General features: G+C 37.7%; 1 protein-coding gene across 8 annotated transcripts in view; it reads right to left on the reverse strand.

The window, feature by feature from the left end:
• ELP4 (elongator acetyltransferase complex subunit 4) overlaps positions 1-26,537 on the reverse strand; it is a 268,164-nt gene that overhangs the window by 144,070 nt on the left and 97,557 nt on the right. For all 8 annotated transcript variants that reach the window (XM_025213344.1, XM_025213342.1, XM_025213337.1 and 5 more), the window contains one exon: positions 17,676-17,864. In XM_025213344.1, the coding sequence (XP_025069129.1) occupies positions 17,676-17,864 (189 nt within the window). The remainder of the gene's footprint in view (positions 1-17,675; positions 17,865-26,537) is intronic.

Genomic DNA, 26,537 nt, shown 5'->3' on the forward strand with positions numbered 1-26,537 from the left:
TTTGTGTCATCCGCAAACTTGGACAGAGTACATTTCACTCCCTTGTCCAAGTCGCTGATGAAGACATTAAAGAGTATTGGTCCAAGGACCGAGCCCTGCGGGACCCCACTGCCCACACCCTTCCAGGTCGAAACCGACCCATTCACCACGACTCTCTGGGTGCGACCCTCTAGCCAGTTCGCCACCCACAGGACTGTGTAGTTATCCAAGTCACAGCCTCTTAACTTGTTCACCAGTATGGGGTGGGATACCGTATCGAAGGCCTTCCTGAAGTCTAAGTATACGACATCCACCCCTCCTCCTGTGTCCAGGCGTTTCATAACCTGGTTATAAAAAGAGACTAGATTAGTCAGGCACGATCTGCCTGCTACGAACCCATGCTGGTTTCCCCTCAGCATAATTTGTCCTGCCGGGCTCTCGCAAATGTGAACCTTGATCATTTTTTCAAAGATTTTGCCAAGGATGGAGGGGAGACTGACGAGCCTATAGTTGCCCGGGTCCTCCTTCCTCCCCTTCTTGATAGTGATAGTGAAGACTAAATAGTGATAAGATAAGATAGTGATAAGACTAAATGATTACCCCTATATACATATTATACGCAGTGAGAATTAGATTAATTCTCTGCAGTGGAATGCTTTGTGTTTGCATTGATCCAGAGGTGTAGCAACTTGGCTAAGGCACCCTGGGCAGCTGCCATACACAGATGCAGTGGTGACTTTTGGTTGCCACTGTGATGCTAACATAACTGTGTGGTTGGCAGTTTTGTTTTTTTTTAGTGTCCCCTTCTCCCAGGTTGGTGCCTGAGGTGATGGTCCCAGGTCCCAGTTGACCTGTCATAGTTATGCTACTATATCAAGTCTAAAGTCCTGAAGTCAAAGAGCTCAGATTTTCAACTACAAATTCATTTTACAGTGAACAGTAAGTTCATGTTATACTGTGTCTTTATTGGAAAGGACATTCTAAGTAATTTTGTTTGGGCTGTTGTAAAAAAAGGCTGCCTGTTACGCTGTACTGTAAGTAACTTTCAGTATCACAAAAGTTAAGTTAAATATGGAATGTTCTCCCCTCCGCTTACTCCACTGTTGAACAGAGATACAGAACAGAAATACACTAACTTATGTTTCAGATGTTCTAGCTAGTGCCATTCAACAGGCCAATCAGTAAAAGCTGTGACTTTTGTAAATCCAGAGACCTGGAATTCTAGATGTTTGCCAGATCAAAAGTTCCTCAGTAAGCAGATGAATATAATTTTACTCATGCATATAAAGTATGATTTAGCTATTAATTCTACTTTGGAAACTTCCTCAACTGTTAGTAAAGCAAGAAAATATATTTACAGGAGAGGCATTTACTGCTTTTAAGATGATAATTTTGATAGGTAATATGTTACAAGTGCTACGTTACTTTAAACAAAGAAAGTCATCAACAAGATAATGATACCATGAAAAGTAACAGAAACTACAAAAATAACACCTACTCATGTTGTTAGCAATTCAGGAAAACTTTTAAGAAAATGATTAAATCCATTTTTATTTAGAGCAGCATTTAAGTATCTACATAAAGGTAAGCTTGTCCTCAAATTCCATTGGCTTCAATAGGATTTAAGAACATGCTTAAAAGCTCTTATTCAAATGCTACTCTGAATAGGATTGCTTTATTGAAATATGGTCTTCTGTTTAAGTTGACTTTATTTTTGTTTTAAAATATGTCAAAGCAGTCTTCTGTAGTGTACCTCAAGATGAATACATTTTGCATACAGAATTGTCATAACAAATACATATTTGCTTATGTGGCATTGTTGTTAGAGGTCTGCATATATCATGTATTTTCCAGTTTGCAACATTCAGCACATTAATGTCCAATCAGTGCTGACGTCAGCACACAGATAGTTGTGATGTATGGCATGCTGACATAAACACACAAATCATGCTGCCCCATCTGGGCCTGAAAATTTAACAGAGCTCCAAATCTTCCTCCAGCCTCATACAAATCTCCCTCCTGCTTCTGGCGGAAACTTGGCAGCTCTGGAGATGAGCCAGGACATGGCTAGGAGGGAAGCCAGGAGAAGAGAGATTCAAGGAAGGAGTTTGCTGGCAGCTAGGAGAGGCATTGTTTTAAATTACATAAAAACAATCCTGGAAAGTTCTCAGTGTTGCTAGATGCACTGTAGTTTTTCTAAATTAGTTACTTCAGCCAAAATGTAATTATTCTAACAACATGGCAGCAACCCTGTAGTGAAGGCTGGGCTGGGCATTCCATTCTATTTCCATTCTACTTTCTGTTCATAATTTTAGCCAGAAATGTTCTATCAGGCTAAACTTGTAATGATTGGTTCTTACCCACAGTTTATTGTTGTTGTTTTTTGTTTTTAATAAGTCAACCCTAAAGAGAATGCATTTGAAATATGAATGGGAACAGAATATGTTTTAATGTAATATTAAGTTTTATTAGCTTTTAGGGTACTTTTTGGAGAAGGGATAAATCAGATAACTCAAAATTGTTTTGTTTTATTAATTTATTCTCTGCATGTATGCAGCCCACAGTCACTGTGTGTGTATATATATTTATTTAACTATGCAGTTATGCAATACATCTTGAGATAAATACATTTTACACACAGAACTGTCATAACAAAAACATATACACAGTATGTGGCATTTAAAATATTTAATAAATTAAAACAATTTACTGAGCACAAATATGCATGCATTCTATGGACATATAACATAAATGGGCAAGTATGCTGAAATTTGCATATTGAGATAACTAGGATTTTTTTTTTTTTTTTTTTTACCAGGCTAGATTTCTGGAGGAAGAAAGATATCTAAGCAATCTTGGTTCATCAGAAAAGATGAATGTTGTCTGTCTTATATACCCATCTCCTATATCCTCCTACTTCTCCTCTAATTAAGAATCTCAACTTTCCTTCCAGATTTCAAACAGTTTCCAGATCTTAGACAATCATGAGTGTTAAGCAAGATTATTTTTTTTTGCTTTGTCCACTTTATAAGAAATGTGGGTGGAGGAGAGAAAGAAAGAAAATTGACTGTAACCAATAAGGCTAACTTCTCATTCTTTGTTCTTCATTAAGTGAAAACTGGTCTAAGAATTCAAAGCAACATCAACTTTTCTGCACTGCACTACACTTATGATTATTACATATGTAACAGGACAACTAATAATTCACAAGACACATGTACAATGTAGCCCAGTTAGCACTGGGGTGAGAACTTCAAGTTTTTGAAGACTGAACTTTAAACATTTACATTTTTATTATGTACCCTGCAGAAGTATCACGTGGGCACTGAATTATATGTTGCATTTGAAATTAGGGACTTCAATACAGTCTCATTCCAAACAGCTTAGGAGTGTACTCCAAAGTGTACTTAGGAGGGGCTTTCATTTAGCTTTTGCACTTCTGAAAGGTATTACAGTAATCCCACCATTAAGTTTCTTGAAAACCATGTCAGTGTACATACTGAATTTAAATCAAATCACTAGAAGAAAAAGAAAAAAAAAAGTGTTTTGTTACCTAAAAAGCTCATTAAAAAAAACAGAATAATTAGCACCGGATTTCTAAAACTGCTTAAACAATGAATTAGCATAAAGTTCATAGGTAGCATAGCTCTGGATTAAGAGAGACACTTCTTCCATTACTCAAATTTTACATTTTGCTTGTTTTTGTCAGCTGTTTTAAATTGGCAAATTTCCATGTTTCAGTGCAACAAGAGGAAGAATCATCCTTAAAATTAACAACTCACAGAGAGGGGATACTCCCAGAAAAGTTTTCAGGTGAAAAGGCATTATTAATCTCCATACAAGGCTGTATTAGAGTTACCTACTGGTTAACCAGTAGGTAACAAATAATCTTGATATTTCAGAGAAATGTATATGAATGGGGACGGTAATAAGAAGAGAGAAGTTTAGGCAAAAGGATCAGTAATTCATCTTCTGAGTTAAAAGACAATTTAGATGCAGTTTATCCCAGTTTTCATAACAGATTCAAAAGTTGACTGATTATTAAAATTATTTGCTTATTTCTTCTGTTGTATACTATTATAGATCTGAATTAACTTCTACCTATAGCAGTCATAAACCAGCTGCGCTGGAAGAAAAATACAGACTGTGTATTCAACAGAACAAATAAGTCTTGACATTTTAAGAAAGGTTGTGTGCGCAATAATATGGTAATACCTTCACAATATACAAGCACTTACCATTTGTCATTACTGCTTAATCCCTAAAGTACAGTTGAATTGAAAGGATAAATTATTAATACTTAAGAAACATGACTAAATTATTTATTGCCATTTGTTATTAATTACTGCTACTGAAATCATAAAATTACCCATAGAATTTTACATCAGTAAAATTAAACACTTTCAAAAGTTCTTCTCCATCAGCCATCATGAGGATTTTTCCCAATAATTCATGGATTTTAACAATATAAAAGCATTTTTTTAACTCTTTACTGTTTAGAAATACTTGGAGAAATGTCCACTTATAAAAATATATTAAATAGAATTAACAAGAATTGTAGAGAGTATAAATGCTATATTCTTTCTGATCTAAAATTGAATTAGCACTGGCTTGTAATTCTTGCAGACCCAAAATTCTTTCTAATTTCACTCTAATTTTAGCTGCTGAAATAATTCAGGATCAGACCACTGATACATAAAATATGTACTAGTAATTACATTAAGCAATTATATTATTTATGATTCTTTTTCGCTAATGCAATATAGCTAGATGGATATTGTGGAATTTTATACTTTCAGTGGAAGAGAATAAAGCCAGAATATTCACAGTGAAGACTCAAACAACTAAATAGATTAGGTTTATTCATAAAAGTGATAAGGATAATGAAGAAGCTACCATGTGACTGATATATTAGAGTAGTATTAATAGTACAGAAACAAAGTTTTATTCTGTTCATGCTTCTTTCAGTAATATTACTACTAAATTAAAATGTATATAGCACCTTTTTCAGGCAGAGCAAAATACTTCACAAATTCATTAAAACATGCATAAACTCATATTAGGTAGGCAACGATTATCAAAAAGAGCTATCTTCACATATTACTGAAATGCTCTTAACTTTGTGATAGGATGCAGCAGTGAATTCAATAGAACATATTATCACCATAAAACAGATTGAGACGAGAAGTGGAGAGCACAGTACTTCAACTGAAAATTCTGGATAAATTTGAAGTAAAAAATTAGCCAGGAGATCGGATTTAAGCACTGTGCTTTTACTAAAATATAATCCAGAAGCAGGGCAGGGTGGTACCTTAGAGGCTAACTTGTTCAGAGAGCCTTTGTGACAGCTTCCTTCAGGATACTTACTCAATATGAATGGTCAGGACCTTATTGTCACTACTGTCATATCAAAATTGTACCATCTATGAAGTTAAAAAGACTTGTATCATCCTTTAAATTGAAGGTCTACATAACTTTCTTATAGTGATGTCAGAGGCCACTGGAGAAATACAGTGAGCTGTGCAGCAAATACATAGAGGCTCTGGAACCTATTACTGAAGCGTAGAAATGAAAATACCGTTTCATCTAAATGAATCATTCCGTTAATTGATTTTAAAGTGCTTTAAAATATGGTTGATTTAAAATATGGATAAGCACCATAATCTTCATTTTATAGATAATGGAACAGGCATCAAAAGTTAAATGACTTGCCCAAGGTCATGGAGACAGTCAACAGTAACGGTAGGGAACAGAATCTAGGTTCCCTGATTCCCTGCTTGAAGCTCTAATTGCAAGAGCACATTATATTCACTAAAGTATAATGCAAAAAAAACTTAGTTTAATTAACAATCAAATTTTTGCCTAAGGTATGCGTCTAAACTTGTTAACCTCAGAGGACACCTGTGTAGAGCTCCTTTGAAATCAAGGGAGCTCTGCCCACTATAATTGCTAACTTTTATTAGATTTCTTATTCTTTACAAGGCAGCATATTACTAGCAGACTACACTTTGTCTTGTACTGAATTTAGTACTTAATATACAGGAAGTTTAAGTAGTTCAGTTGCTCAGCCTTACTAAAAATAGGTATCTGGAGGAAAAGACTGTTTTTGGGGTTTCTAAATGTTTGAAATATATAAAATTAACCATTTGAACAGATTTATTAAAGAATCCAAAGCAACAAGTTTTTCACGGCCTGATATACACATGCAAAATTTCAGATTCTTTTTCCAGTTTAACAGTTACAATTTGAAACTGATTTTAGAAACTATAACAAAAATCTTGAAAAGCTTACATTTCAGACTTCCTGACTTATCTGACATATTTATGAACTTCTTGGGAATCATTCATTGTAGAAATAGAAAGAAAAGGCCAGTATGGTAAGTCATCTTTTGTTCTCATTCTGATTGGTAAATAGATTGTAATGAACTTATTTCAACTGAGATGCTGCTACTTTTATTTAAACCCTGACATTTAAAAGAGTGGACCATATACAATGCATAAATGATTAAAGGCACACTTCTTGCCCATAAGTAATTATTAATAAGCAAATCTTAAACAAGGCATCCAACTAATGTTTGTGATCAAGTGGCAGGTCAAATATTCTGAAGTTTAATATCAATTTCACTAATCCCTCACTGAATATGAAATTACGGGCTGTCATCAGGAGCAGGCTGCCAAAGCTAGGTCCAGATGGGAGACTGGCTGGGAAAAAAGCTGAGATATGTGGGAAATGATGGGGACCTTACGGAAGACATGACTGCTCCCTCTGCTGGCAAGGCCCACACCTGCTTTAATTTTTAACTAACGACTAGCTTTTATTTAATTATTTAGGATCTAGCTAATAAATAATGCAGAATGTTCCTTCTTCAGTCTGTGGCTCTGTGTTTGTAGTTTTGAATTTACGGTGCCCTATTTCACTAGAATTTGTCATAGAATTAAGACTTAGATGGCTATAAAAAGGTATTATTACTCGTTTCATATTTTAATTGTATACAAAAAGCAGAAGTATTCATCGCAATAAATATTCTATTATTTAAAAATATATGGACATTTCATGTTTAATTTGCATACTTCATACGGCTAAAATTGCCTGATAATCATAATATAAGTAATGAGATAATCAGATTATGAGATAATAATAAGATAATGTAGAAGGAACATCCTGTCACACTGACATACAAAACTATGTCACACAGAAAGGGAGTGTTCTTTCATCACCAACGTATCTGTGTTTTATTGCAGATCTTATGCACGTTGTATGTCAGTGAACTGGGAGTGTAGAGCTGATGATTAGCTTTCCTAAAAAAAGGTGGAAAATTTATTTCTTATTTTATTTGTAATGTAAGTTAATAGCTGCAGTAAGAACATTTAGTAAAAAATCTGTTTCAGGATTTTGACCTACAACCAGAACTTCCCAGAACAGGAGGGATCAGCTTTTTTTGCCCACCATTCTCATCTGAATCCTGGCTGAAATGCTATTCCAGCTCCCAGCTTTCCAGAAGGCTCCATCCCAGGAATCCTCGCCTGCCATTTGGTTTGCTGATTTTAATCTCACAGGACTTTCTTACAGTGGCTCCACTATGCTGAACTGGCACTTGCTTCTAGAAGTGAGTTATTATTAAACTTGTAGGTCAATTGTGGCACTAACAACTCTTTGGAAGCTTTCAGCCACAGTGTACAATTTGCCGGTCTAATTAAATATTAATTCTAAGTGTTACATTTTGTGGCTAAGAGCTTTTATTTTCCATCATCAGTCTGGAAGAGAAAGAGGTTACAAGGCTAATTTAATCTTTTTTTCCCCTAGCATTAAAGCTTAACTACATAGGGCACAAAAACATCATTAAAGATGCAGTGTTCTTTTATATTACAATGATATTGTAATTAATAGAACAGGTTTAAAACAAAAATTATATCTAGAAACTTCAAGCTTTTTATTCAGCATCATCAACTGTTTGGGCCTAAAATGTTGCTTTAATAAAATACTGAACAAGATTTACATGTTGATCATTTAAAAGAACATTCTTTTATAGAAAATACATATGAAACTGTTTATAAAAGATAAAAATATTCACATATTTCAAAAATATTTAAAGCAACATTGACATGGCATTATTTTTGAGATCCACATGTATATATGATATGATACATACACTGGTTACATTTTTGTGTAATAATATTTATTTGACATATATACAATAATATAATATAGAAAATATATATGTAAAATTTAATATCACACCACAAAAATGTAACCAGATAAAAGAGAATTGTTCGCTAAAAGCAGATAAATCACTTCTCGTTTTTGCTCATCTTTATTCAAGCAGGCTCAATGCATAAGCCTCCTCCCTTCTGCTTCCATGACAGTTATGTCCATGCCTGGACACTGGGCATTATATTAACTACTTAGTCCAGTAGCCAAAAGATTCCATATGCCTGAACAGATGACTATCTCCATACTGTGGTGGGATATTTAACTATTTAGATATATATTGCACAAAAGCTTTATATTTAAATCTTGCCTTTTAATTTTGTTTTATTAGATGGGGTGAATGTAAAATAAAAAGTTACATTGCAGCTAACCACCTTATAATTATTTACAATTTGTGAATTTATTTGTTTTAGGGAGGGAAAAAAAATCAATCTTCTCCGCTTCCTGCAGTGGTGGTAATGGTAGCAGGGTGGGGACGATTATCTTTCTCTAGAGAAATAAATATATTTGAACAAGATATATGCAATATAGATATATGCTTTTTAAATATGCAGTATGATAGCCTTTGGTCACAGGTATAGCTGAGTCACAAACTGCAACAAAACTGTTTAATTATAACCATATTTTGGGTGTATATACTATATTTTATAAGTACATATCTGGCACCAAATCAGCTATGGAAGAACTAGTATGTATTTTGTTGTTCATTTACATTAGGCATATCAAAGTACATGGTATTACCATTCCCTTGTGGTTGAACAAGCAATTGCAACAAAAAAAACATATTTATTGCAACACAATTTAATTTTAAATCATACATTTATCATCTCTTATACAAGTTTGAAGTATCCAAAGTATTTGCATATGTGAAAATACGTTTAGAACATAGCTAATTCTCAATCTGAAATAACTGTCTCATAAATCAGTGCCTCTTTATACTTGTTTGTAATAGTCATTATTTTAGAGTAGTGTTAACTTAATCTCCAGCCTGTGAGCCAAATCTAGCCTCCAGGACTGCCCACAGATACAGAAATTTGGTGGTGGGGGTGGCAGTGTTAATTGCTCTTCCTCTGCCACTAAATTTCTAGAGCTTTGGGGAGCCCTGTGGGCTGGATAATGTTGCCCTGTGTAACTTAGTTTGGGCTGGTGCACAGGACCATAGTGTTGAACCTGCGGACTGACCCTATGCACTGACCCCACACAGGATCCAGCCTGCAGACCAATCCTACTCCACTCATTTGGTCTGCAGGGCCAAAATATTGGGCACTACTGTTCTAGAGCATTTCTTATCCAATTGCTCATATATACAATATTACAGAAGCAAGCACAAATATCCTCTGACACATATAAAAGCCTACTATTTCCATCTTTGATTTCCATTTTGTAAAGAATTTAAAAGGGTGTATAGCTATGGTATAGAAACTCTGATAGATCATTCTGAAATGGATCTCTAAATAATGGCTATATCTGCTAGTGTACCTGAAATTCTAGTCTATATTTTATCTGTGAACTCATAAAAAGTATACCGCTCTAAAGCATGTAATTATTCTTAGCTCTTGTCTTAAGAATAAAGATTTCACACAGAGAGAAATTTACAAGCTACAGGAGTCCACATCTCATAATCCTATATTAGTAGTAGGTTCTACAGAACACTATTCCTTGACTTACTGAGTTTAGCTTCTGAAATACTCAGTTGGAACACTAAAGCCTTTCAAATTTTTTCTAAACTGAAACATACTGTAACATGTATTCTCTTCAGTGAATTCAAAGCACCAAAGCATTAATATTGTAAAGGATGAATTTTTAAACATATCAAATGAAATAACGAAAATAACACACTAAACAGAATCTCAGACTCTCAAGAGAAGTACCATAACAAGGCTTATTCATACTGACTTTTCATTAGTCAATTAATTTCCCTTGGCACATGCTGACTAATACTCCTGATGGAAGTTATTTCCAATGAGGTAGCTTTATGCCTAAAGAGAACCCATGTTTTTAATAAAAGAACTGAGCTGCTTTCTTTAAGAACAAATTCATATGTTAACTTCTCTAATCAAAATAGATTAAAACAGTTGCTTATTCATTTGACAGATACAGAAACTGCCATAAAAACTACTTACAGATTTGTAACCATTATTTAATATTTTTGGGAAAAAGCTGACACTGGATTTACAACAAAACAACTGAACTATTTCTACTAAAAATAAAAAGAAGGTAAGAGGAAGATTTTTTAGGTCCTACCTAATGCCTTTCACTAGTGCTTCTCTATAGTATCAAAGTCCTTTCTAACATGTTACTGCAGAACATTTTTACATTAATTTTAGACTACAATGTACTGATTATCCAAATGCAAAATAAAGCTTCTTAAAAAAATGACCATCTTTATCTTTAACAATGTTAAAAGCAGAGGTAATTTCCTCCTTTCTTCTGTACAATTTCATATAACCAGTGCAGTGTATTTTCAAGGAGCAATTGAATGACTTGATAAGTAACCTCCCATCAACTATTTTAATCACAATTCATAAGTATTTCACTATTTATCATGTGACAGATGGTGTAGGCAAAAAGTGCTTGCAATCAGTAGAAAATATCAGTCAAGTAAAAACTGTCACACATCATGAGAATAAAATTCATAATTGGGTAAATTTTTAGTGTCTTTTTTTCAGATTTGTCTTCCAGCATAATGAAATCTAAAATTAAAATTGTTCCCTTTCTCAAGCATTCATCTTATCATTAGAAAGCTCTCCTCTATGCACTATTAAAATATAATCTACCATCTTTGTTATATTATCATTTTATCCAGCAATTCTGAAAAACATGTAAGAAGCCAGATTCTTTGAAAATTGTGTGTCATATAGTGCAAAAGTCTTAGAGCAACCTAACAGTTGTAGCCTTCTGGTTAGTTAAGACTTGAGAATTCTTCAGAAACCTCAGAGAGACCCATCAAATTTAGGTGATCATTCAGTATATCATGGAAGATGAAGTTCAAAGTTGACAAATGCAAAGTAGTCAATAGTTAAAGGAATATTTAGAACTACTCTTCACCATTACTGGGGTCTCTACCACTGAAGGAAAAGAACTATGAAATGGACATAATTGCCTCATACTGCTCAATGTGGGTGTGCTGGTGGTTAAAAGAGCTAATAAAAAATGTTAGAATACATGAATATTTGGATAGACAAGAATAATGGAAAAGTATATAAATAAAGAGCATGAAAAATAATTACAAAAGATTGGGGCTGGTTTAAGAAGTTGACGATGGAGCCATAAAATATAATCAGTATCATAAAGAAAAGGTAAATTGAATAATCCTGTTTACTACCTCATAATTCACAGATAAGTAAATGGTATATCTGTTTTCAGAGCTTTGATTGAAAAAAATACCAGTTAAACATACTCTTGGTAACAACACATTAAATATGCATACAAAAATTCACTTGAAAAAACAAGTTTTCATTATTGTGATTTCTTTTAAAGAAAATGTTGTTTACTTTTGTAATCCACTAAGAAACCCCAGCAACAGAATGGTGAGTAGCCGAGTTGTGAGAATGTGAGCAGCTGCTGTTATTATAACTAAAGGTCTGTCTACTGCTTGAGCCTGAGAGACCACATGTTCGGCTGTCCTCTCATCTTGCCATCCTCACCAATTAACTATTAACATGGAGGGCTGTACACATGCTCTCGGGGGCTCTTTAACAGGCTTCTTGGAGAGTGGAACAACTACACAGCAGGGCTCTGGGAACTGAGTAATGTGGGATATAAGGAACCCTCAACAGCTTTGCTTCTCCTAATGACAGTTCACTCTGTATTTTAGTGCTTAAAGAAGAATGTATAAAGTTTAGCTATTTCCAGAACTGTTTAATGCAATATATTAGAGTAGATACCACTGAATAAAAATAACATTTATTCCCTGCCCTGGCTGCGCCCCCCCCCCCCCCCCTTACTCAAGCTTTTATTGTGGAACAGCTGTTATACTGGATAGCAAAAATTATAGGAAAGTAGCATAAATGAAATTTTATATCAATTCCAACTCCAAAAAAATCAACTGAAATCCATAAAAAATAAATCAAGTATAATACTATTGTTTTTACTTAAAATATGCAATTTTTCTGTATATACAGCACAACAGAATTTCTATCTAGTCCTTTAATGAATACATTTTCATACACATCTCAGATCCAAAGTTTTTCAGTTGTCATTCCCAATGCTAGAAAGATTAGATTTCAACCTTGCTTCTGCAATAGCCTCACTATTTCCCTTCTCTTTAAAATTTCCTTAAGAATGTGTTACTGGCCTACAGTAAAATTAAGCATTGGAAGTTACAATATGCTCAGGTTTAACTGATCATGTTTGTATATCCTTTACTGAATACTGAGGACTAAATATAGAAAGCTGATTGGATATTGGTGTAATTCCTTAGAACATATACACCAGATAAAATATATGCTGGGGTGAAATACTGCTCACAGTGGACTTGCCTGGGTATAATTCAAGGCAAAAGGTACTATAGCATATGTAAAGAGAAAGCAGAAAATAATAAAAGACCCACTCCTGCAAGTCATAGTCCTTACTACCCTGTATAAATCTACATCACTGACCTGTCTTTGAATCTTTGTCAAATTTAAAAGAAAAATAGTCTTGGTACATCCCTGTCAACAGTGTTCAATGGGTAATTATATAATAGGTCTGTAAGAATCTTTAATAGAAGTGGGCGTTAGGCCCCTCACAGACGTTAATTTAAATGTACAACGGGATCTGAGGAATTTTATGCCAGATCCCAAAAATCGTGCATGATGACAAGCCAGACGTTCAAGATTTTGCATGGCAGGACATATGATTTTGGGGATCTGGGATCCCTTTACAGACCCAGAACTTTAAGTCAAATTTTTAGCCCATCATGATTATTTCTATATTACTGACATCATGTCCATACCTGTCATAAGGGTGATAAGCCCTTTTCTTCATGTAGTACATTGCAGGTGTATTAATTTTTTAGGATCTGCATTGTGGAGTTCATAAAAGCAACTGGAATACCTTATATCTAATTTGATTAACCTGAGGTCTGATACATGAGATGGGATCATAACCCATTTATTTATCTTGCATCTCACCAGGCAACAGACTGACCTTAGCCAGGGTTGTAAGGACCAGAGCCTAATTTTGGCAAGTAGAATCATGGAAATGCATCTTTCTCTTGCCCCAAGGCACAGTGGCCAGGACACTCATCTGGAAAGCCAGAGGTCCTCAGCCACATTCACTCAGAGGGGATGTGAACTTAAGTGTCCCTGGCTTCCCAGCATAGCACTTTAACCACTATGCAACAGGTCAGCCATTACCCAGCCCTTTTCTGATGCTTCTTTTGAAGTTGAGCCATTATATAGCCGCTGGAAACAAGGATGGAAAAAAGTTAATAAGTGCAGGGTGGCAAGAAGCTTCTGCCTCACTGGGAGCAACATGAACATAGGTACCCCATATGGTTAGAGTCATAGTCCAGTCTTTAGTCTAAGGAGACAGAAGGATAGCATGGGTGTGTGGTCACCACTATGGCCTCAAAGGATATAGCTAACTCTCATTGTTTTAGCTAACCCATGGTTATTCACAGTGAAAAGTCCTGAAAGAACAGATTTCTAATTGCTACAGTCTTCTACTGACCGCAAGAGATGCAGTTACTTAATTGAGTATGGTGAAAACGTATGGCCAGGGAATGAGGATGAGAAATACATTTTTTGATATGCAGTGCTAAGGAATACAATAATATTTCCTGCTCCGGAAATAGCAGTTATCCCAGTATGGAAATAATCTCCAGGTACAAAGTGGACTCCTTTAGCATAATATCCATCAGTACAGTAAGGAACAGACTGGCTAAATGTGGATGCCTGCGTGGCCACTGTCATTAAAGAATGTGTCACTGTTATCACAACTGCAGCACTGTACTTCTCATGTGAATCTTCATAAGAGATCCTTAAGGTTTATCCTCATAGATATCTTTTGCCCTTTCTCTGTGGATTGATACTGAGCTAGAAGTAATGGCTTCTGTGCTCAGAACTTATTTTGGTAGCATGAGCCTTTGATACTGGGGACACTGACTTTGGGGTTCCTGATGCCAGATTTTTCTTCAACACCAAAAATTTGTCATTGCTGGTTTCTGGTGTCACGTGCCTTATTTTGAAGGTTACTCAGATACCGATTTCATTGAGACTGTTTCTGGTACCCGTTACTTTTGGGTTAAAGTTGACTTTCATTGTTTGCTCTAACAAGTTGTGCTTAAGACGGACATTTCATGATTTGTGCACCTGCAATGAGACAGAATGGCATACCTTGCACTGATATAAAATGTGGTTTTTGCCCAGACAAAATTGGTATCACTGTGGTCGTCTATGGGGATGATGAAAGTCTTATCATTCTTATATGAGCATCCCCTTCCCAAACTCCCTTCCCTTTCTATATTTGATAAATTAAGTAGGAATTCCCTACCATGAAAATGGCAGGCAAGTAGAAGAATTGGCAAATGCCAAAGAGCAGCAAATTAAAGTTTGCCATTTTGGTGTCATGAGTGGCAAGAGGCAATCAAGGGATGGCTGTAGCCACCTCACTCTTTATGCCCTGGGATGAGAACAAAATGAAGTGCAGGGTGCATTCAAAGCCCCAGTGGACAATACTGCTCAAAAGACTTGGATCTCACACATAAAAGTGTATGGACACCTTCAGTGAGATTCATAAAAAGACGGGTGAAGAAGAATCACAGTTATGAAACTGCTGAAATACTTTCCTTTCAATTATGAGACACATAAGCACCTCTCAATATGTATTCAATCCCTAGGCATTATATCTTAGTTTTTTTCTATTAAAGTAAAAGAGAGAAGGCCAATTTTCCAGCTTTGTTTCTTCCTTGATTTAATATTTTTTTCTACAAGGTTGCTTTGCACCTCAATATGTAGAGTTGGATAGAGAAGCAAAAGCCCATGGAACACATTTTGTTTCTGTACAAATGGTGCATTATCCAAAACAGATTTCATTTTTTTTCCAATGGCAACATAAGCATAATAATATTGAGTAAACATTCCAGTGTTCTGACAGATAAACACAACTCAAGTCAAATTTCAGTGTTTTGTTTTAAGATAGCACGGATCAAAATACCACGATGGTTGTTGGCTCTAGATTTAGGATCCAGATACCTTGTTCAGGGTGGGGGACCCACCTTTATACCAACCACGACCTCTCCATTCGATAATAGGCAAATTTATTGATACACAGTGATAACAAAAAAAGAAACAATATATAGAATTGCTTGATTGTTTGTAGCTACCAAATCCTAGGGCTGCCAGAGTCAAAGTACATCTGGTCAGGAAGCAGGCTCCACTCTAAGGCTCTTTCTTAGGTGTCAGATGTCAGCACAGCATGTCAGTAATCTGGAGGTGGGATGCCAGGGCCCACAGCCCCCCTCCAGTGGGGTGTATGAAAACGGGTTGGTCATATGCCCTTGGTCCATGGTGGCCTCGGGGGCCCTTCCCAGGGGACAGGGATGGGGACCCCTCTTGGGGATGAGAAGGAGAAGAAACCCAGGAGGGACAGGGAAGGACGGAAGAGAAGGAGTGATGGAACGGAAGTGAGGGAAGGACAGAAAGGAAAGGAAGGAGGGACAGGGAGGGATCCTTTGTTAATCTCAAGTCTCTGCTTTTGTATTCTTCTTCCCCCTTGATGACTCTCTTTCCCTCTTGATGACTCCTGATGACTCTTCATTTGTGGCTATTTCTGGTGGGTTGTCTCTCTGTGGTTACACATCCACATAGCCTTCCAGGCCTTTTCCTAATTTGGTCTGTTCCCCCAGAACCTGGACTCAGGCCCCCCTCTCCTCTGAGGCCTTGTAACTGGTGTCACTTATCTTGTGTTATGGGACAGTATAGTACATACTTCCTTGGTTTCCAGGCTGTTTTCTAGACTGTGTCCTTGTTGTGTTAGACAACTTGTCTGCCTTGAAGGCTGTGATTTCGTGTTATGGAATACCCCCTTAATTCTCAGGCGGTGCCTATCCATTGGCCTTGTTGTACTAGACAGCCTGTCTGCTTCCACGGCTATATGGAACTGTGTGTGTGAAACCCAGGCTCTTATAAATCAATTAGCCCCTGATGCTCATCTTGAATCCTTATAATGCATATATGTATACCTATAAGCCAATTCCCAAAAAAGCAAACCTTTAAATAATATTTTCAAGCCAACAGTGGTCTTGCAATTTGAATAAATGAAGAGAAGTTGTGAGGCTTCAAATTTGCTTTGGCTAACAGGCACATAATAGCAATCATATTACAAATGTAACCGATATCATATTTTATAAAAATCCACAGTATATTTCAATATGACATGACCAGTATTGGAAGACACCGTATTTGACTTCTTTATGTTCAGTATTCTTTGTAATCCCACATCACTCAGAGTACAGGACTTTGCAGGAAGTTCCTGGCACCAGTAATCCCTTTATAAATTTCAGTTTATACATAAAGTCACATAAACCACACATTCGTGCATTCAAGCCAATTTTATATTCAGGGCATTCAAAATAATAAAGCATATTTCTCGTACACAACAGCACTGAGAGAAAGCAATGAAATTAAGTCAATTTTAAAACACAAGAAGCTAAAAAATTTTCAGATGGTGCATTTACACATACACTTATAGAACAGTAGACTAATTTGGTGCGGTGTAAAGAGTCACAGTCCACATGCGCAATGCTATTAGACTGCAACAAACTAATTTTCACTGCTGTAAGACAGGACTGCCACGGACAGTACTAACTTATGGTGGCAAAAATAAAGGCGCCTAAACACTTGTATAAACACTGACCCAGGCATACACTAAGTCTGGTCAGCCCAGGCAGCAGGGGGCCAGACCCCTGCTTGCCACCTAACCACAGGACTCTGCATGCTGGTGCACCCTTGTGCCCTGGCCAGCCCCTCTGCTACCCAACACTGCCTTCTGGAGCCCAGGGCTGATCCCCTGGGTCCCTGGGTAGACCGGGGCTGCTCCAACCCTCTTAAACCGCTGCGGTCTTAGGTGCAGCGTCTGCATGTGTGCCCTGGACCCAGCAGTTTGAGCACCCACATATGCCATTAAGGTGCCATGATAAACCCTGGCACAAACTGTGCTGGATTTTATCACATCACCTTAATGGGAAGTGTAGATGAACCCAGAAGGTCTTAAATTGATTTAATCTTGTTGTACTCAAAAAGCTTGTGAATTACGGTTACTTGCTAACACACGCTGAAAGTTAAATTCAGCATTTAAATAATACTATAGACCTTACTGAATATCAGAGGAAACTAAAATGTGTGGTACAAATTTCATTTAGAAATCAATTTGCTTTTGCAGCAAAACAAATGCAACAGGATTCTATTTTCGAAATCATTCATAACACTTCAATCCTTTTGCTCACCAAGCATCATTTTTATGTATAACTAATTATGAAAAAAACCCAACCATAATATTCTGACCTGGATAAGATGAGCTGGCACTGTGATGATGCAGGCTGACAAAGACATTCTGAGGAGACTGCGGAGAATGTAGAGAAACTTTGTGAGGCTATGAACGTCTTCTGGATTATCAGTGCAACAAATGTCTTCACCCCACAACACTGAACCAAGGTTCTGAATTCCTATCCGCAGAATATTTTTTTGTTTTTTCTAATGAAGAGAAGAAACAAAAAATACTTGACTGTTACTTACAACATTAACGGTAAAACTCCGCACCATTTTGGCAGACAATCTTCAGAATTCTTGTAATATATAGTATTAGTATGCATAGCAACTAGTTTGAAGTTGACTCATGACTGTATAAGAGGATCTGGAGAAATAGTAGTACATTAACAGCAATTTTTGCATCAACAGAATAACATGCCAAGTTTGATGATCAAGTGCTGGTTTAATAGCTGCCAGAGAAATTAAAAGCAAACCTAATTTGATTTTTTTGAGAATGATCAGTTAAAAATGAGGTAATGTTCTGACAGAGAACCTTTAAAAGGTATAGCATGGATTTTCCTAATGGGAAAAAAGTGTTAAGAAACATTCTTGTCCCTTTTGTATTTTGGAGGGTTTTCTGGGAATGTGACAATACAAACACTACCACATATACACTCAGACATTCTCTCCTTCACCTTCTCTTCTGCTACATGCACACTGCTTGCTTCTTGCTATCTGTCACTTTGGCTAGGGACAGACATTGCACATAAACTGGTTTAAGTGATCAGAAACTGGTTTAAACCTGTAACAGAACAGATATTCAGTGCATATAAACCAGTTTGAAAAAGGCTGAAACCAGTCTGAGGTAAACCTGATTGAATGCAGTATCAGACTTAACTGATTTGGCTCAAACTGGTTTAAGCACTGTTTGTCCCAGACCCCTTGCTGGTGTAAGATGAACCTGACTCCCCCAGCATTCGGGCATGTTCTCTGAGTTGGGCGGGGCTCTCTGCTTCACAGCAGGGCTGGCCCCTCCCCTCTGCTCCCTGGGCAGAGCTCCTGTGGCACAGACTTGCAGGCAAAGCAGGGTCTTCTGACGTCCCCTTGCCCCCGTCTCTCTCCCCTCTGACCACTTGCTGCTTAAGCAGGGATCCCTTCCTCCCCTTTCCCACAGCACAGACCATAGTCAGTGTGTGGTATACTAGCGAGTGCTGTATAAGGTTCTGGCAGAGACTGCAGACACAGCAGGGTCTGCTGGCTTCCCCCGCCTTACCCCCCTTGCTGCTCAAGCAGGAAATCATCCCTTCCTCTCTCGATCTCCCACAACATGGACCCCAGCCCCATGGACCCTAGGCATGTGGTGTGCTAGCCAATGCTGAGAGGTGTCTGTGTGTGTGTCTCCAATTTCATTGGGACAGGCAGGTAAGACGAACAGGGCTTTTGGAAATAATCAACAGGTCACCCTGGTAAACTGTTTAAGAAGAGTTTGAAGTAATGGGAAAGAGGCTATTGTTTTGCTAATTGGGTGATAAAGACTCTCATTAGCTCCAAAATACCTTGCTCGCCTGTCAGTTTGCTGCAGACAGTCTGACAAGCAGGGAGGTTGAAAAGCTCCGTATCATCAACAGATGCATGCACTGCACCCTCCCTCCCCAGTCTTGCCCCAGAGTGCTAGCAAGGGTCTTGGGGCTGACAACTCTCCCACCCCTTGAGCAGCCAACAGGGAAAAGCCTGGAATGGTGCAGGCAGACCTCCCTAATGAGAAAGTCCTGCTGGGGCCTGGCCACATCCCCCCTCAGCTCAACTCTGTGCAAGAGAAGAGAGGGCTGCTCTAGTGCCCCCCCGGCTTCTAGCTATGCCACTGCAGGCATGTGCCTGAATTTCCTCAGTCCAGAGGGATTGTATGGTTGGAAACTGGTTCAGCCTAGCCAGGTTAGATTAACCTGCAAAGGGTTGAATCAATTCAGGCTCAGGCTTTTTGAATGTCTGTCCCTAGCCATCCCAGGTATTTTGCTGCTCATAGATGATAGATCGGCTTCTTTTTTTTTTTCATCCACACACTCTAACACGGGTTCATAGATTTCATAGACATTAATACTGGAAGGGACCTTGCGAGATAATCAGGTCCAGTGCCCTGCCCAAGAGGCAGGAAGTCAGCAGGGGCCAGATCACCCCAGCAAGATAAGCATCCAAGTGTTTCTTAAAGGTATCCAGAGTAGGTGCTTGCACCACTTTGGGGGGGGGGGTGGTAAGAGGAGGGGAAGGAGTCTATTCCAGAATCTGGAGACTTGGACAGTAAAGAAGTTTTTCAAGTTATGTCCAGTCTAAAATGGTCTTCCAGCAGTTTGTGACCATTGGACCTTGTCTTCCCTTGGGGTACCTTGGTGAACAGATGTTCTCCCAGTTCCTGATGCACACTCCTTACCTAATTATAGGCTGCCACCAAGTCACCCCTGAGCCTTCGCTTCTCCAGGCTTACCCAAGTCCTGTTCTCAACTGGGGTGCAACAGCATTCTCTGTTATGGCCTCAGCTTTAGAATTTGCATCTCCTTTGCTGAAATAATTCTTGGCCTTGTCTATACTAGGCTACTTCTTCTGGTAGACAACAGTCTCCATAGAGGGGTTGTCAGAACATGCTTACATCTTTGTAAGAAGCAGAGCAGCTGTGTTGGCAGGAGCAAAGTGCACCCTGGGAAAGCTGTTGAAGGGATTGAAGCAGGTGGCAAAAGGTGTGGACATATCTACACATGCCTCACAGCATTGGTAGCAAAAGCCTTCTTTTGGTCAGAGTTGTGATGTTACTTTCCTGGCAGAAATAAGATGTTCTGCCACCACTGGGAAGCTTTGTCTGTAGATGCACTCAAAGCTCATTTGTTTTCTATAGATAAAAGAGATATGGTAGGACTTGGGTAAGATAACAGATTTTTTTAGATGCTGAATTAATATTTATACGAGTGATCAGTACCAGTGAAAATGGGCTCTTGACATAAGATCCTGAAGTCATCTATTTGTATAACTGCAATTTCAAAATATGCCATCAAGAGAAGCACTCTTTTTATGATATTTTTTATATATATATATATATATACATACACTCTTTGATATTTACTATAGTGAATATCAGTGAAACTTGACTATACTGCAGTGCTGTCAAAAGAACAAAGTAAATTGAGAAAACATGTTAATACCTATTTGCAACAACAGTAGATACAACTTTTCCAGAAGGAAGTGGGACCGAAGGCATTTCCTTTATAGGCTAACATTACATGCAGGAGATAGTCAGAGTCCACATTTTTTTGTGTTTAAATGAGTTGCTGAGACACAAGACTACCAACTGAAATGATCTTTTTAATCATCACTAAAGGAGAGTGGTAGCTAATCAACTGTGCACTACACACCCATGCAATTAAAGACTCTAGAAACACTTTTAACCAATTATCATCTACTTTGTATTAAAAAAAATATTTTTGGTGGTAACATCTTCCAGTATCTTATTCCTGAATATTTATCAAAATCCTCCTGAAGATTAATTTTCATATATAACAATTTATCTTGTGTAGTACTTTCCATGTAATAGGTCTCAGTGTTTTGATAATCTACACTTGTACAAAAAAAACAACATTTCAATGACTCTCCAAAGTAGCACTGTAAGAGGAAATCAATTCCATACACCTACAATACTGAATTATTCTATCCCTCTCTTAATTTATGTAGATGATGCCCTATTAGTTGTTTAATCCCAGACAGGCCTCCAAACGTTATTTGATGCTTTTCAACAATACTGTCTCTCAAATAGCTTGGAAATCAACATTGCTAAATCCAAAATATTGGTTTTTGGGAATGAAAGAAAGAAATTTGTCAAGTTTTTACAGAACAAGGAGTTAGAGGTGTCCTCATTTAAATACCTCAAAATTTCTTTTAATAGAAAGTTGAGCTGAAATAAACATATAAAAATGTAAACAATAAAGAAAAACAACCTTGGATGGAGTTTTATCCTTTTACAATAAGACCCGTGAAGGGCAGTACTAGCACTACTAAAGGTCTACAGATCCAAGGTAGAATACATGTTATTGCACAGGGAGGAACTATGGGGTGCTGAATCCAGGCTTCATTTCACAATAGAACATTTTCTAATCACTTTTTAAGGCAGTTTTTATCTCACCAAACTCTATGACAAAGGGACTCGTACAATCTGAAACAGGGATGCTTAATGTGAGCACTTTAGCTCAATTAAGATCTCTAAATTACTGGATAAAAATTAGAGCTTGTAAACTGTATTGGATATCATAAGAAGTGAATTTTAGGAGCCTCTTGTCTTCCAAATAAACACTTATTTGTATGATTAAATAACATTTATACTGTCTTCTACACAAATGGCCTGCAAAATGCATTGACAGTTAGTGACCCAATATTTCCCCCATATTTAAAGCAAAATAGAAATTTAAGAATTAAAGATGCAAGCATGCAGGCAGATACTCAGGCCGTGAGGATTTTCTCATACTTCCCCTTTTCTAAATTAATAAAGCACTCTTTTGGCCTAGAAATCTATCTGAAGTGCAAAACCACAAACAATGAGAGGTCATCATAAGACCACAATTCATCTGGAGTTCTGCAGTTGTCATGGGAAGATGGTTTTGTCCCCATATCCAGAAGAATACATTCTTATGGGAATAATGAAATAGATTGCCTAAATCACTATTTGTGGTCTTGTTTGTTCTTTGAAGAAATGAGAGAGAATCTCAGTAGTGGAAAAATTTAATACTACTGGGCTAATGAAGAAAAAACAATTTGGTTTTGTTCTAACAACTTTCAGCCTGTCCTATACTCAACAGGTATATGTGCACTACTTGCACAAAAAATAAGGGCCAAAATAAAATAGAATTCCCTCTCTTCATTTTTTATTTTTATATTGTTTTATTTGATTTATTTTTATGGATCACATATAGTAGGTTCAATTTTACTTTTGTTTAGATTAGTAGAATGGGTAAGTCTATTGTATGCTGTTACCAATAACCACACATGTAATTTTATTATTATACAATATATAATTTTATTATTAATTCTCCTGTATCATTTTAGCAACAGCTGTAAATAAATGACTTTCTTAACAAGGCAGCATACTACTGCACTACATTCTTCTATATTTTCTAGTTTTATAGATAAAATTACCTGACTGCAAAGATACAAGCAAATTCTTTGATCAAATAGAAGCAAAATGAGAAGAATAATATAGGAATGCCAAGTTGTCTGAGTGATACTGATTTTAGGATTAGGTTGTGCTAGTTTTGGACAGGCTTAGAAAGGCCAGTGTTGAGAATCTAACTGAGAATATAATGGGGTCTACATTTAGAAAAACCAGCACTGTCCAGACCACCTGGACAATCTGATGCAGTATAATTGCTGTTCAATTTATCTAAGTTACAAGGTTAATATTACATAGCTAATTCACTAATAAACATGACATTATGCATTGAACTTTTATAAGTTTCATAGATTTCATAGACATTAGGGCTGGAAGGGACCTCGGAAGATCATCGAGTCCAGCCCCCTGCCCAAAGGGCAGGAAGTCAGCTGGGGTCATAGGATCCCAGCAAGATAAGCATCCAGTTTGCTCTTGAAGGTGTTCAGTGTAGGCGCTTGAACCACCTCTGGTGGCAGGCTGTTCCAGACCTTGGGGGCTCGGACAGTAAAGAAATTCTTCCTTATGTCCAGCCTGAAACGGTCTTGTAGTAGTTTATGACCATTCGACCTAGTTGTCAGCCTTTGGGGCGCTCTGGTGAACAAATGTTCCCCCAGATACTGGTGGTCACCCCTGATAAACTTATAGGTGGCCATCAGATCACCCCTGAGCCTGCGCTTTTCCAGGCTAAAGAGCCCCAGGGCTCTCAGCCTGTCATCGTAGGGTCTGCTTCCCTGACCTCTGATCATGTGCATGGCTCTTCTCTGGACTCTCTCAAGCTTCTCTCAAGTAACAAAAGACAACCAAAAAGACCAGATTATACGTCACACTGACTGCTCTCCGATCTGCTGATGATGGCTCAAGACTTAATTCATCTTATAAAGAATAATGTAATAAATTTACATTCCAAGATAGACACATATCAATAGCAAATGCAAAAATGAGGAACGTGCCCTTATTTCTTCAACAAAGAACATAATTTATATGGGGATGTTTGCTATTTTAGCAGACTGAGGTCCTAGGTAGATGTTGCACTTAAGAAAAAAACATGTCTTAAGTAGTAACTTGGCCACACTTTCATACAATGAATGGAGCGATAAAACAGGGATTAAGCCACAAAGTCATTACACAAAACATGTGTAGTAACTTTCTTGCGGGTTCCTGTTCCACCTTAAATTGAATACGTGGCCAGTGATGATTAGCTGATTGGTGCCTTGGAAGCAATCAGAGCCCTGAAAGACTCCCATTTGCTCCCGCAGCTGGGAGCATCTGTGCACTGGAGCTCTCCAAGACTCCGGTGTGTTCATGTTGGCTGGCGGTGCCAGTCAGCTGATCAGCAGTCCTGCCTTTGGAGTGCACTGGAGCCTTGAAGTCTCTGATGCACACCCGAGGCTAATTAGCTGACTGGTGCTCCCAGGCACAGGACTGAGAGCGCATCAGACTGAAGGGCTCCCATGTGCTCCTTCAACTAGGAGCACTGATCTGCTGACTGGCCCTCCCAGCACCCATGGGTGCACTTCTTGGTATTTGCTGGTGCAAGGGGAGCCAGCAATAGAGCACAATTGGGGTCTGATCCCTGATCCAACAATCGTGCCTCCTCCCATGCATGTGCGACGAGGCAGGAAGTGCAATTGCTGGGACTGTGCCTTTAACTGAATGTCTATCAGCGGCCTAAGTATTAATTCCCTAGCTGTACTCTAAGGCAAGCAGCTGGCTAACATTGCTTAATGAGCTGACGGCTAGGATTGACTATTTAAAATATATTCCCACAACGTTAGAACTTTTCTACTCAAAGAAATTAATTTAGATGAACTTATTTTACTGATTGCTACAATGACTATTGTTTTGGCAACCAGGCACTATAATTACAGAGAACACACACATACAAAATGAAAACAAAAACAGTAGACCCAAAGTGGAAGAGCAAATATGCTCTGCATTGTTGTTCTGAAGGTGAGTATATTTGGCCTCCAAAGGATGCCATGGAAAGTTCATTCCAAAGCATTCAACTTAGAATGTCCTGTTGCCAAATGTGAAAGACCAAATAAAATCAGGCAGCTTGTTGCACTGTCCCACTGTTCTGACAGTTAAGAGGTCTGGGGTGGGGATTTAATCTACATCTGCTTTGCTATAGTTTAAATCCATTGCCTCATGTCCTGCCTTTTGTGGCCAGGTAGACCACTTGCTCTCCCTCTTTTTTGTGGTAGCCTCTTAAATATTCTGTTGCTTAAAAAAGGTGACCCCTTATTTTCAGGTTCAGTTTTAGGAAGTACAGCTTTTCCTCTGAATGTAAGTTGATAACTATACATAAGAGACCTTGAAGAGCTATTATTTTTTACAAAATCCCAGAAAAGAATTAATTAACCAAGGAAGAGACCAAAGGATTAAAACACAAAATACTAAAAAGTGCACCCAAACTATTTCTGACTTGATATTTGTATTGCATGCACAAAAATAATGCAAATAGAAAAATGAAAACTATCAGGGAAATGATTATAGGTTGACTCTACATATAAACCAAGTGCAATATTTATGCTTCTTTTGAGGCAAGAGGAGAAGGATTATATTTAAAATATAAATTTTATATTTGTTGATTATTTAAAATCCAGTATTTGAAAACTTCTATGATGTTGCCTTTTCCTTTTCTACAGATTAAACATAGTTTTTCCTCTTAAGGCTTGCATTCCAACCTTTTTACCATCTTTGGTGCTTACCAGTGAACCTTTCCTGTTTCTGTCTTAAAAATGCAGGGCCCAGAACTGGACACAGTATTTTAGCTGAAGCCTTACCAGTGTTGAGCAGATTGGTTATTAAATCTCAAAAGTCAGTGATTACTACTAGTCCATTTTAATTATGATAAGGTATAGAGTATTAGATGCTCTTATACTGTTAGGTTCTACATTATTTCAAGGAGGTAAAATAAGGCATTCTGAATTGCAAAGTACTCATATTGGCCTGACCCACTTGGATAGTTAGGTTTTCTTCTGGAAGAATTTCAAGACAGTCAGCTTAGAAGTATTAAAGACAAACAACTGAGAGAAACCATCAGCATCCTATGGCAACCAATAGAGGGCAAAAACATTTTACTCAACTAGAGTGCATCAGGAAGTAGAGACTCTTTACCATTTTGACAAAAGTCCCATAAAAAGTCAGCTGACCAGGACTCCCACCTGTGGAAGCACATTAGAGACACCCCTGTGCTTCCATGGCTGAAAGCCCCAATCAGCTGACCAGGGCTCCCAGCAAAGTGACTACACAGAAGCCAAGCTTGCTGGTGCAGGGGGAGCTCATAACCTTATTTGCCCCAGCACCAGTAACAATTAGGATCACTATTAGGCACTATTAGGATCTGATCCTTGATCCCACAATCATGCCACAGAGGTGTGAATGTTGGGATTGCACATCACAGCCCATCATGCCTTTAACATCTGTCAGCAGCTTGTGACTGGTAAGGTAAAGTTAAGAGGTGCAAAAAACTTATGAATCTCCTGTCTTCTGGTTGTCATGTCTCCCCTGTCCCCAGCCTCACATTAATGAGGTACCCCTGAACAGGAAAGGTTTGCTTCCTGTTGAGAGAAACAGTCCTCAGAAGTAAATGAAGGTGTATGGAGGGCTATATTTTTGCCTTTTTGGGTTCAAAGGAGAGAGAAATGCAGCCCTGTACCTGGTCCATCCTCTTTCCATTTGGCTTCACATGTCTTTCAAAGGGCTCAGTAAGG

This window comes from Alligator sinensis, unplaced genomic scaffold (genome assembly GCF_000455745.1).
Source record: "Alligator sinensis unplaced genomic scaffold, ASM45574v1 scaffold439_1, whole genome shotgun sequence".
NCBI classification, from domain to species: Eukaryota; Metazoa; Chordata; order Crocodylia; family Alligatoridae; genus Alligator; species Alligator sinensis.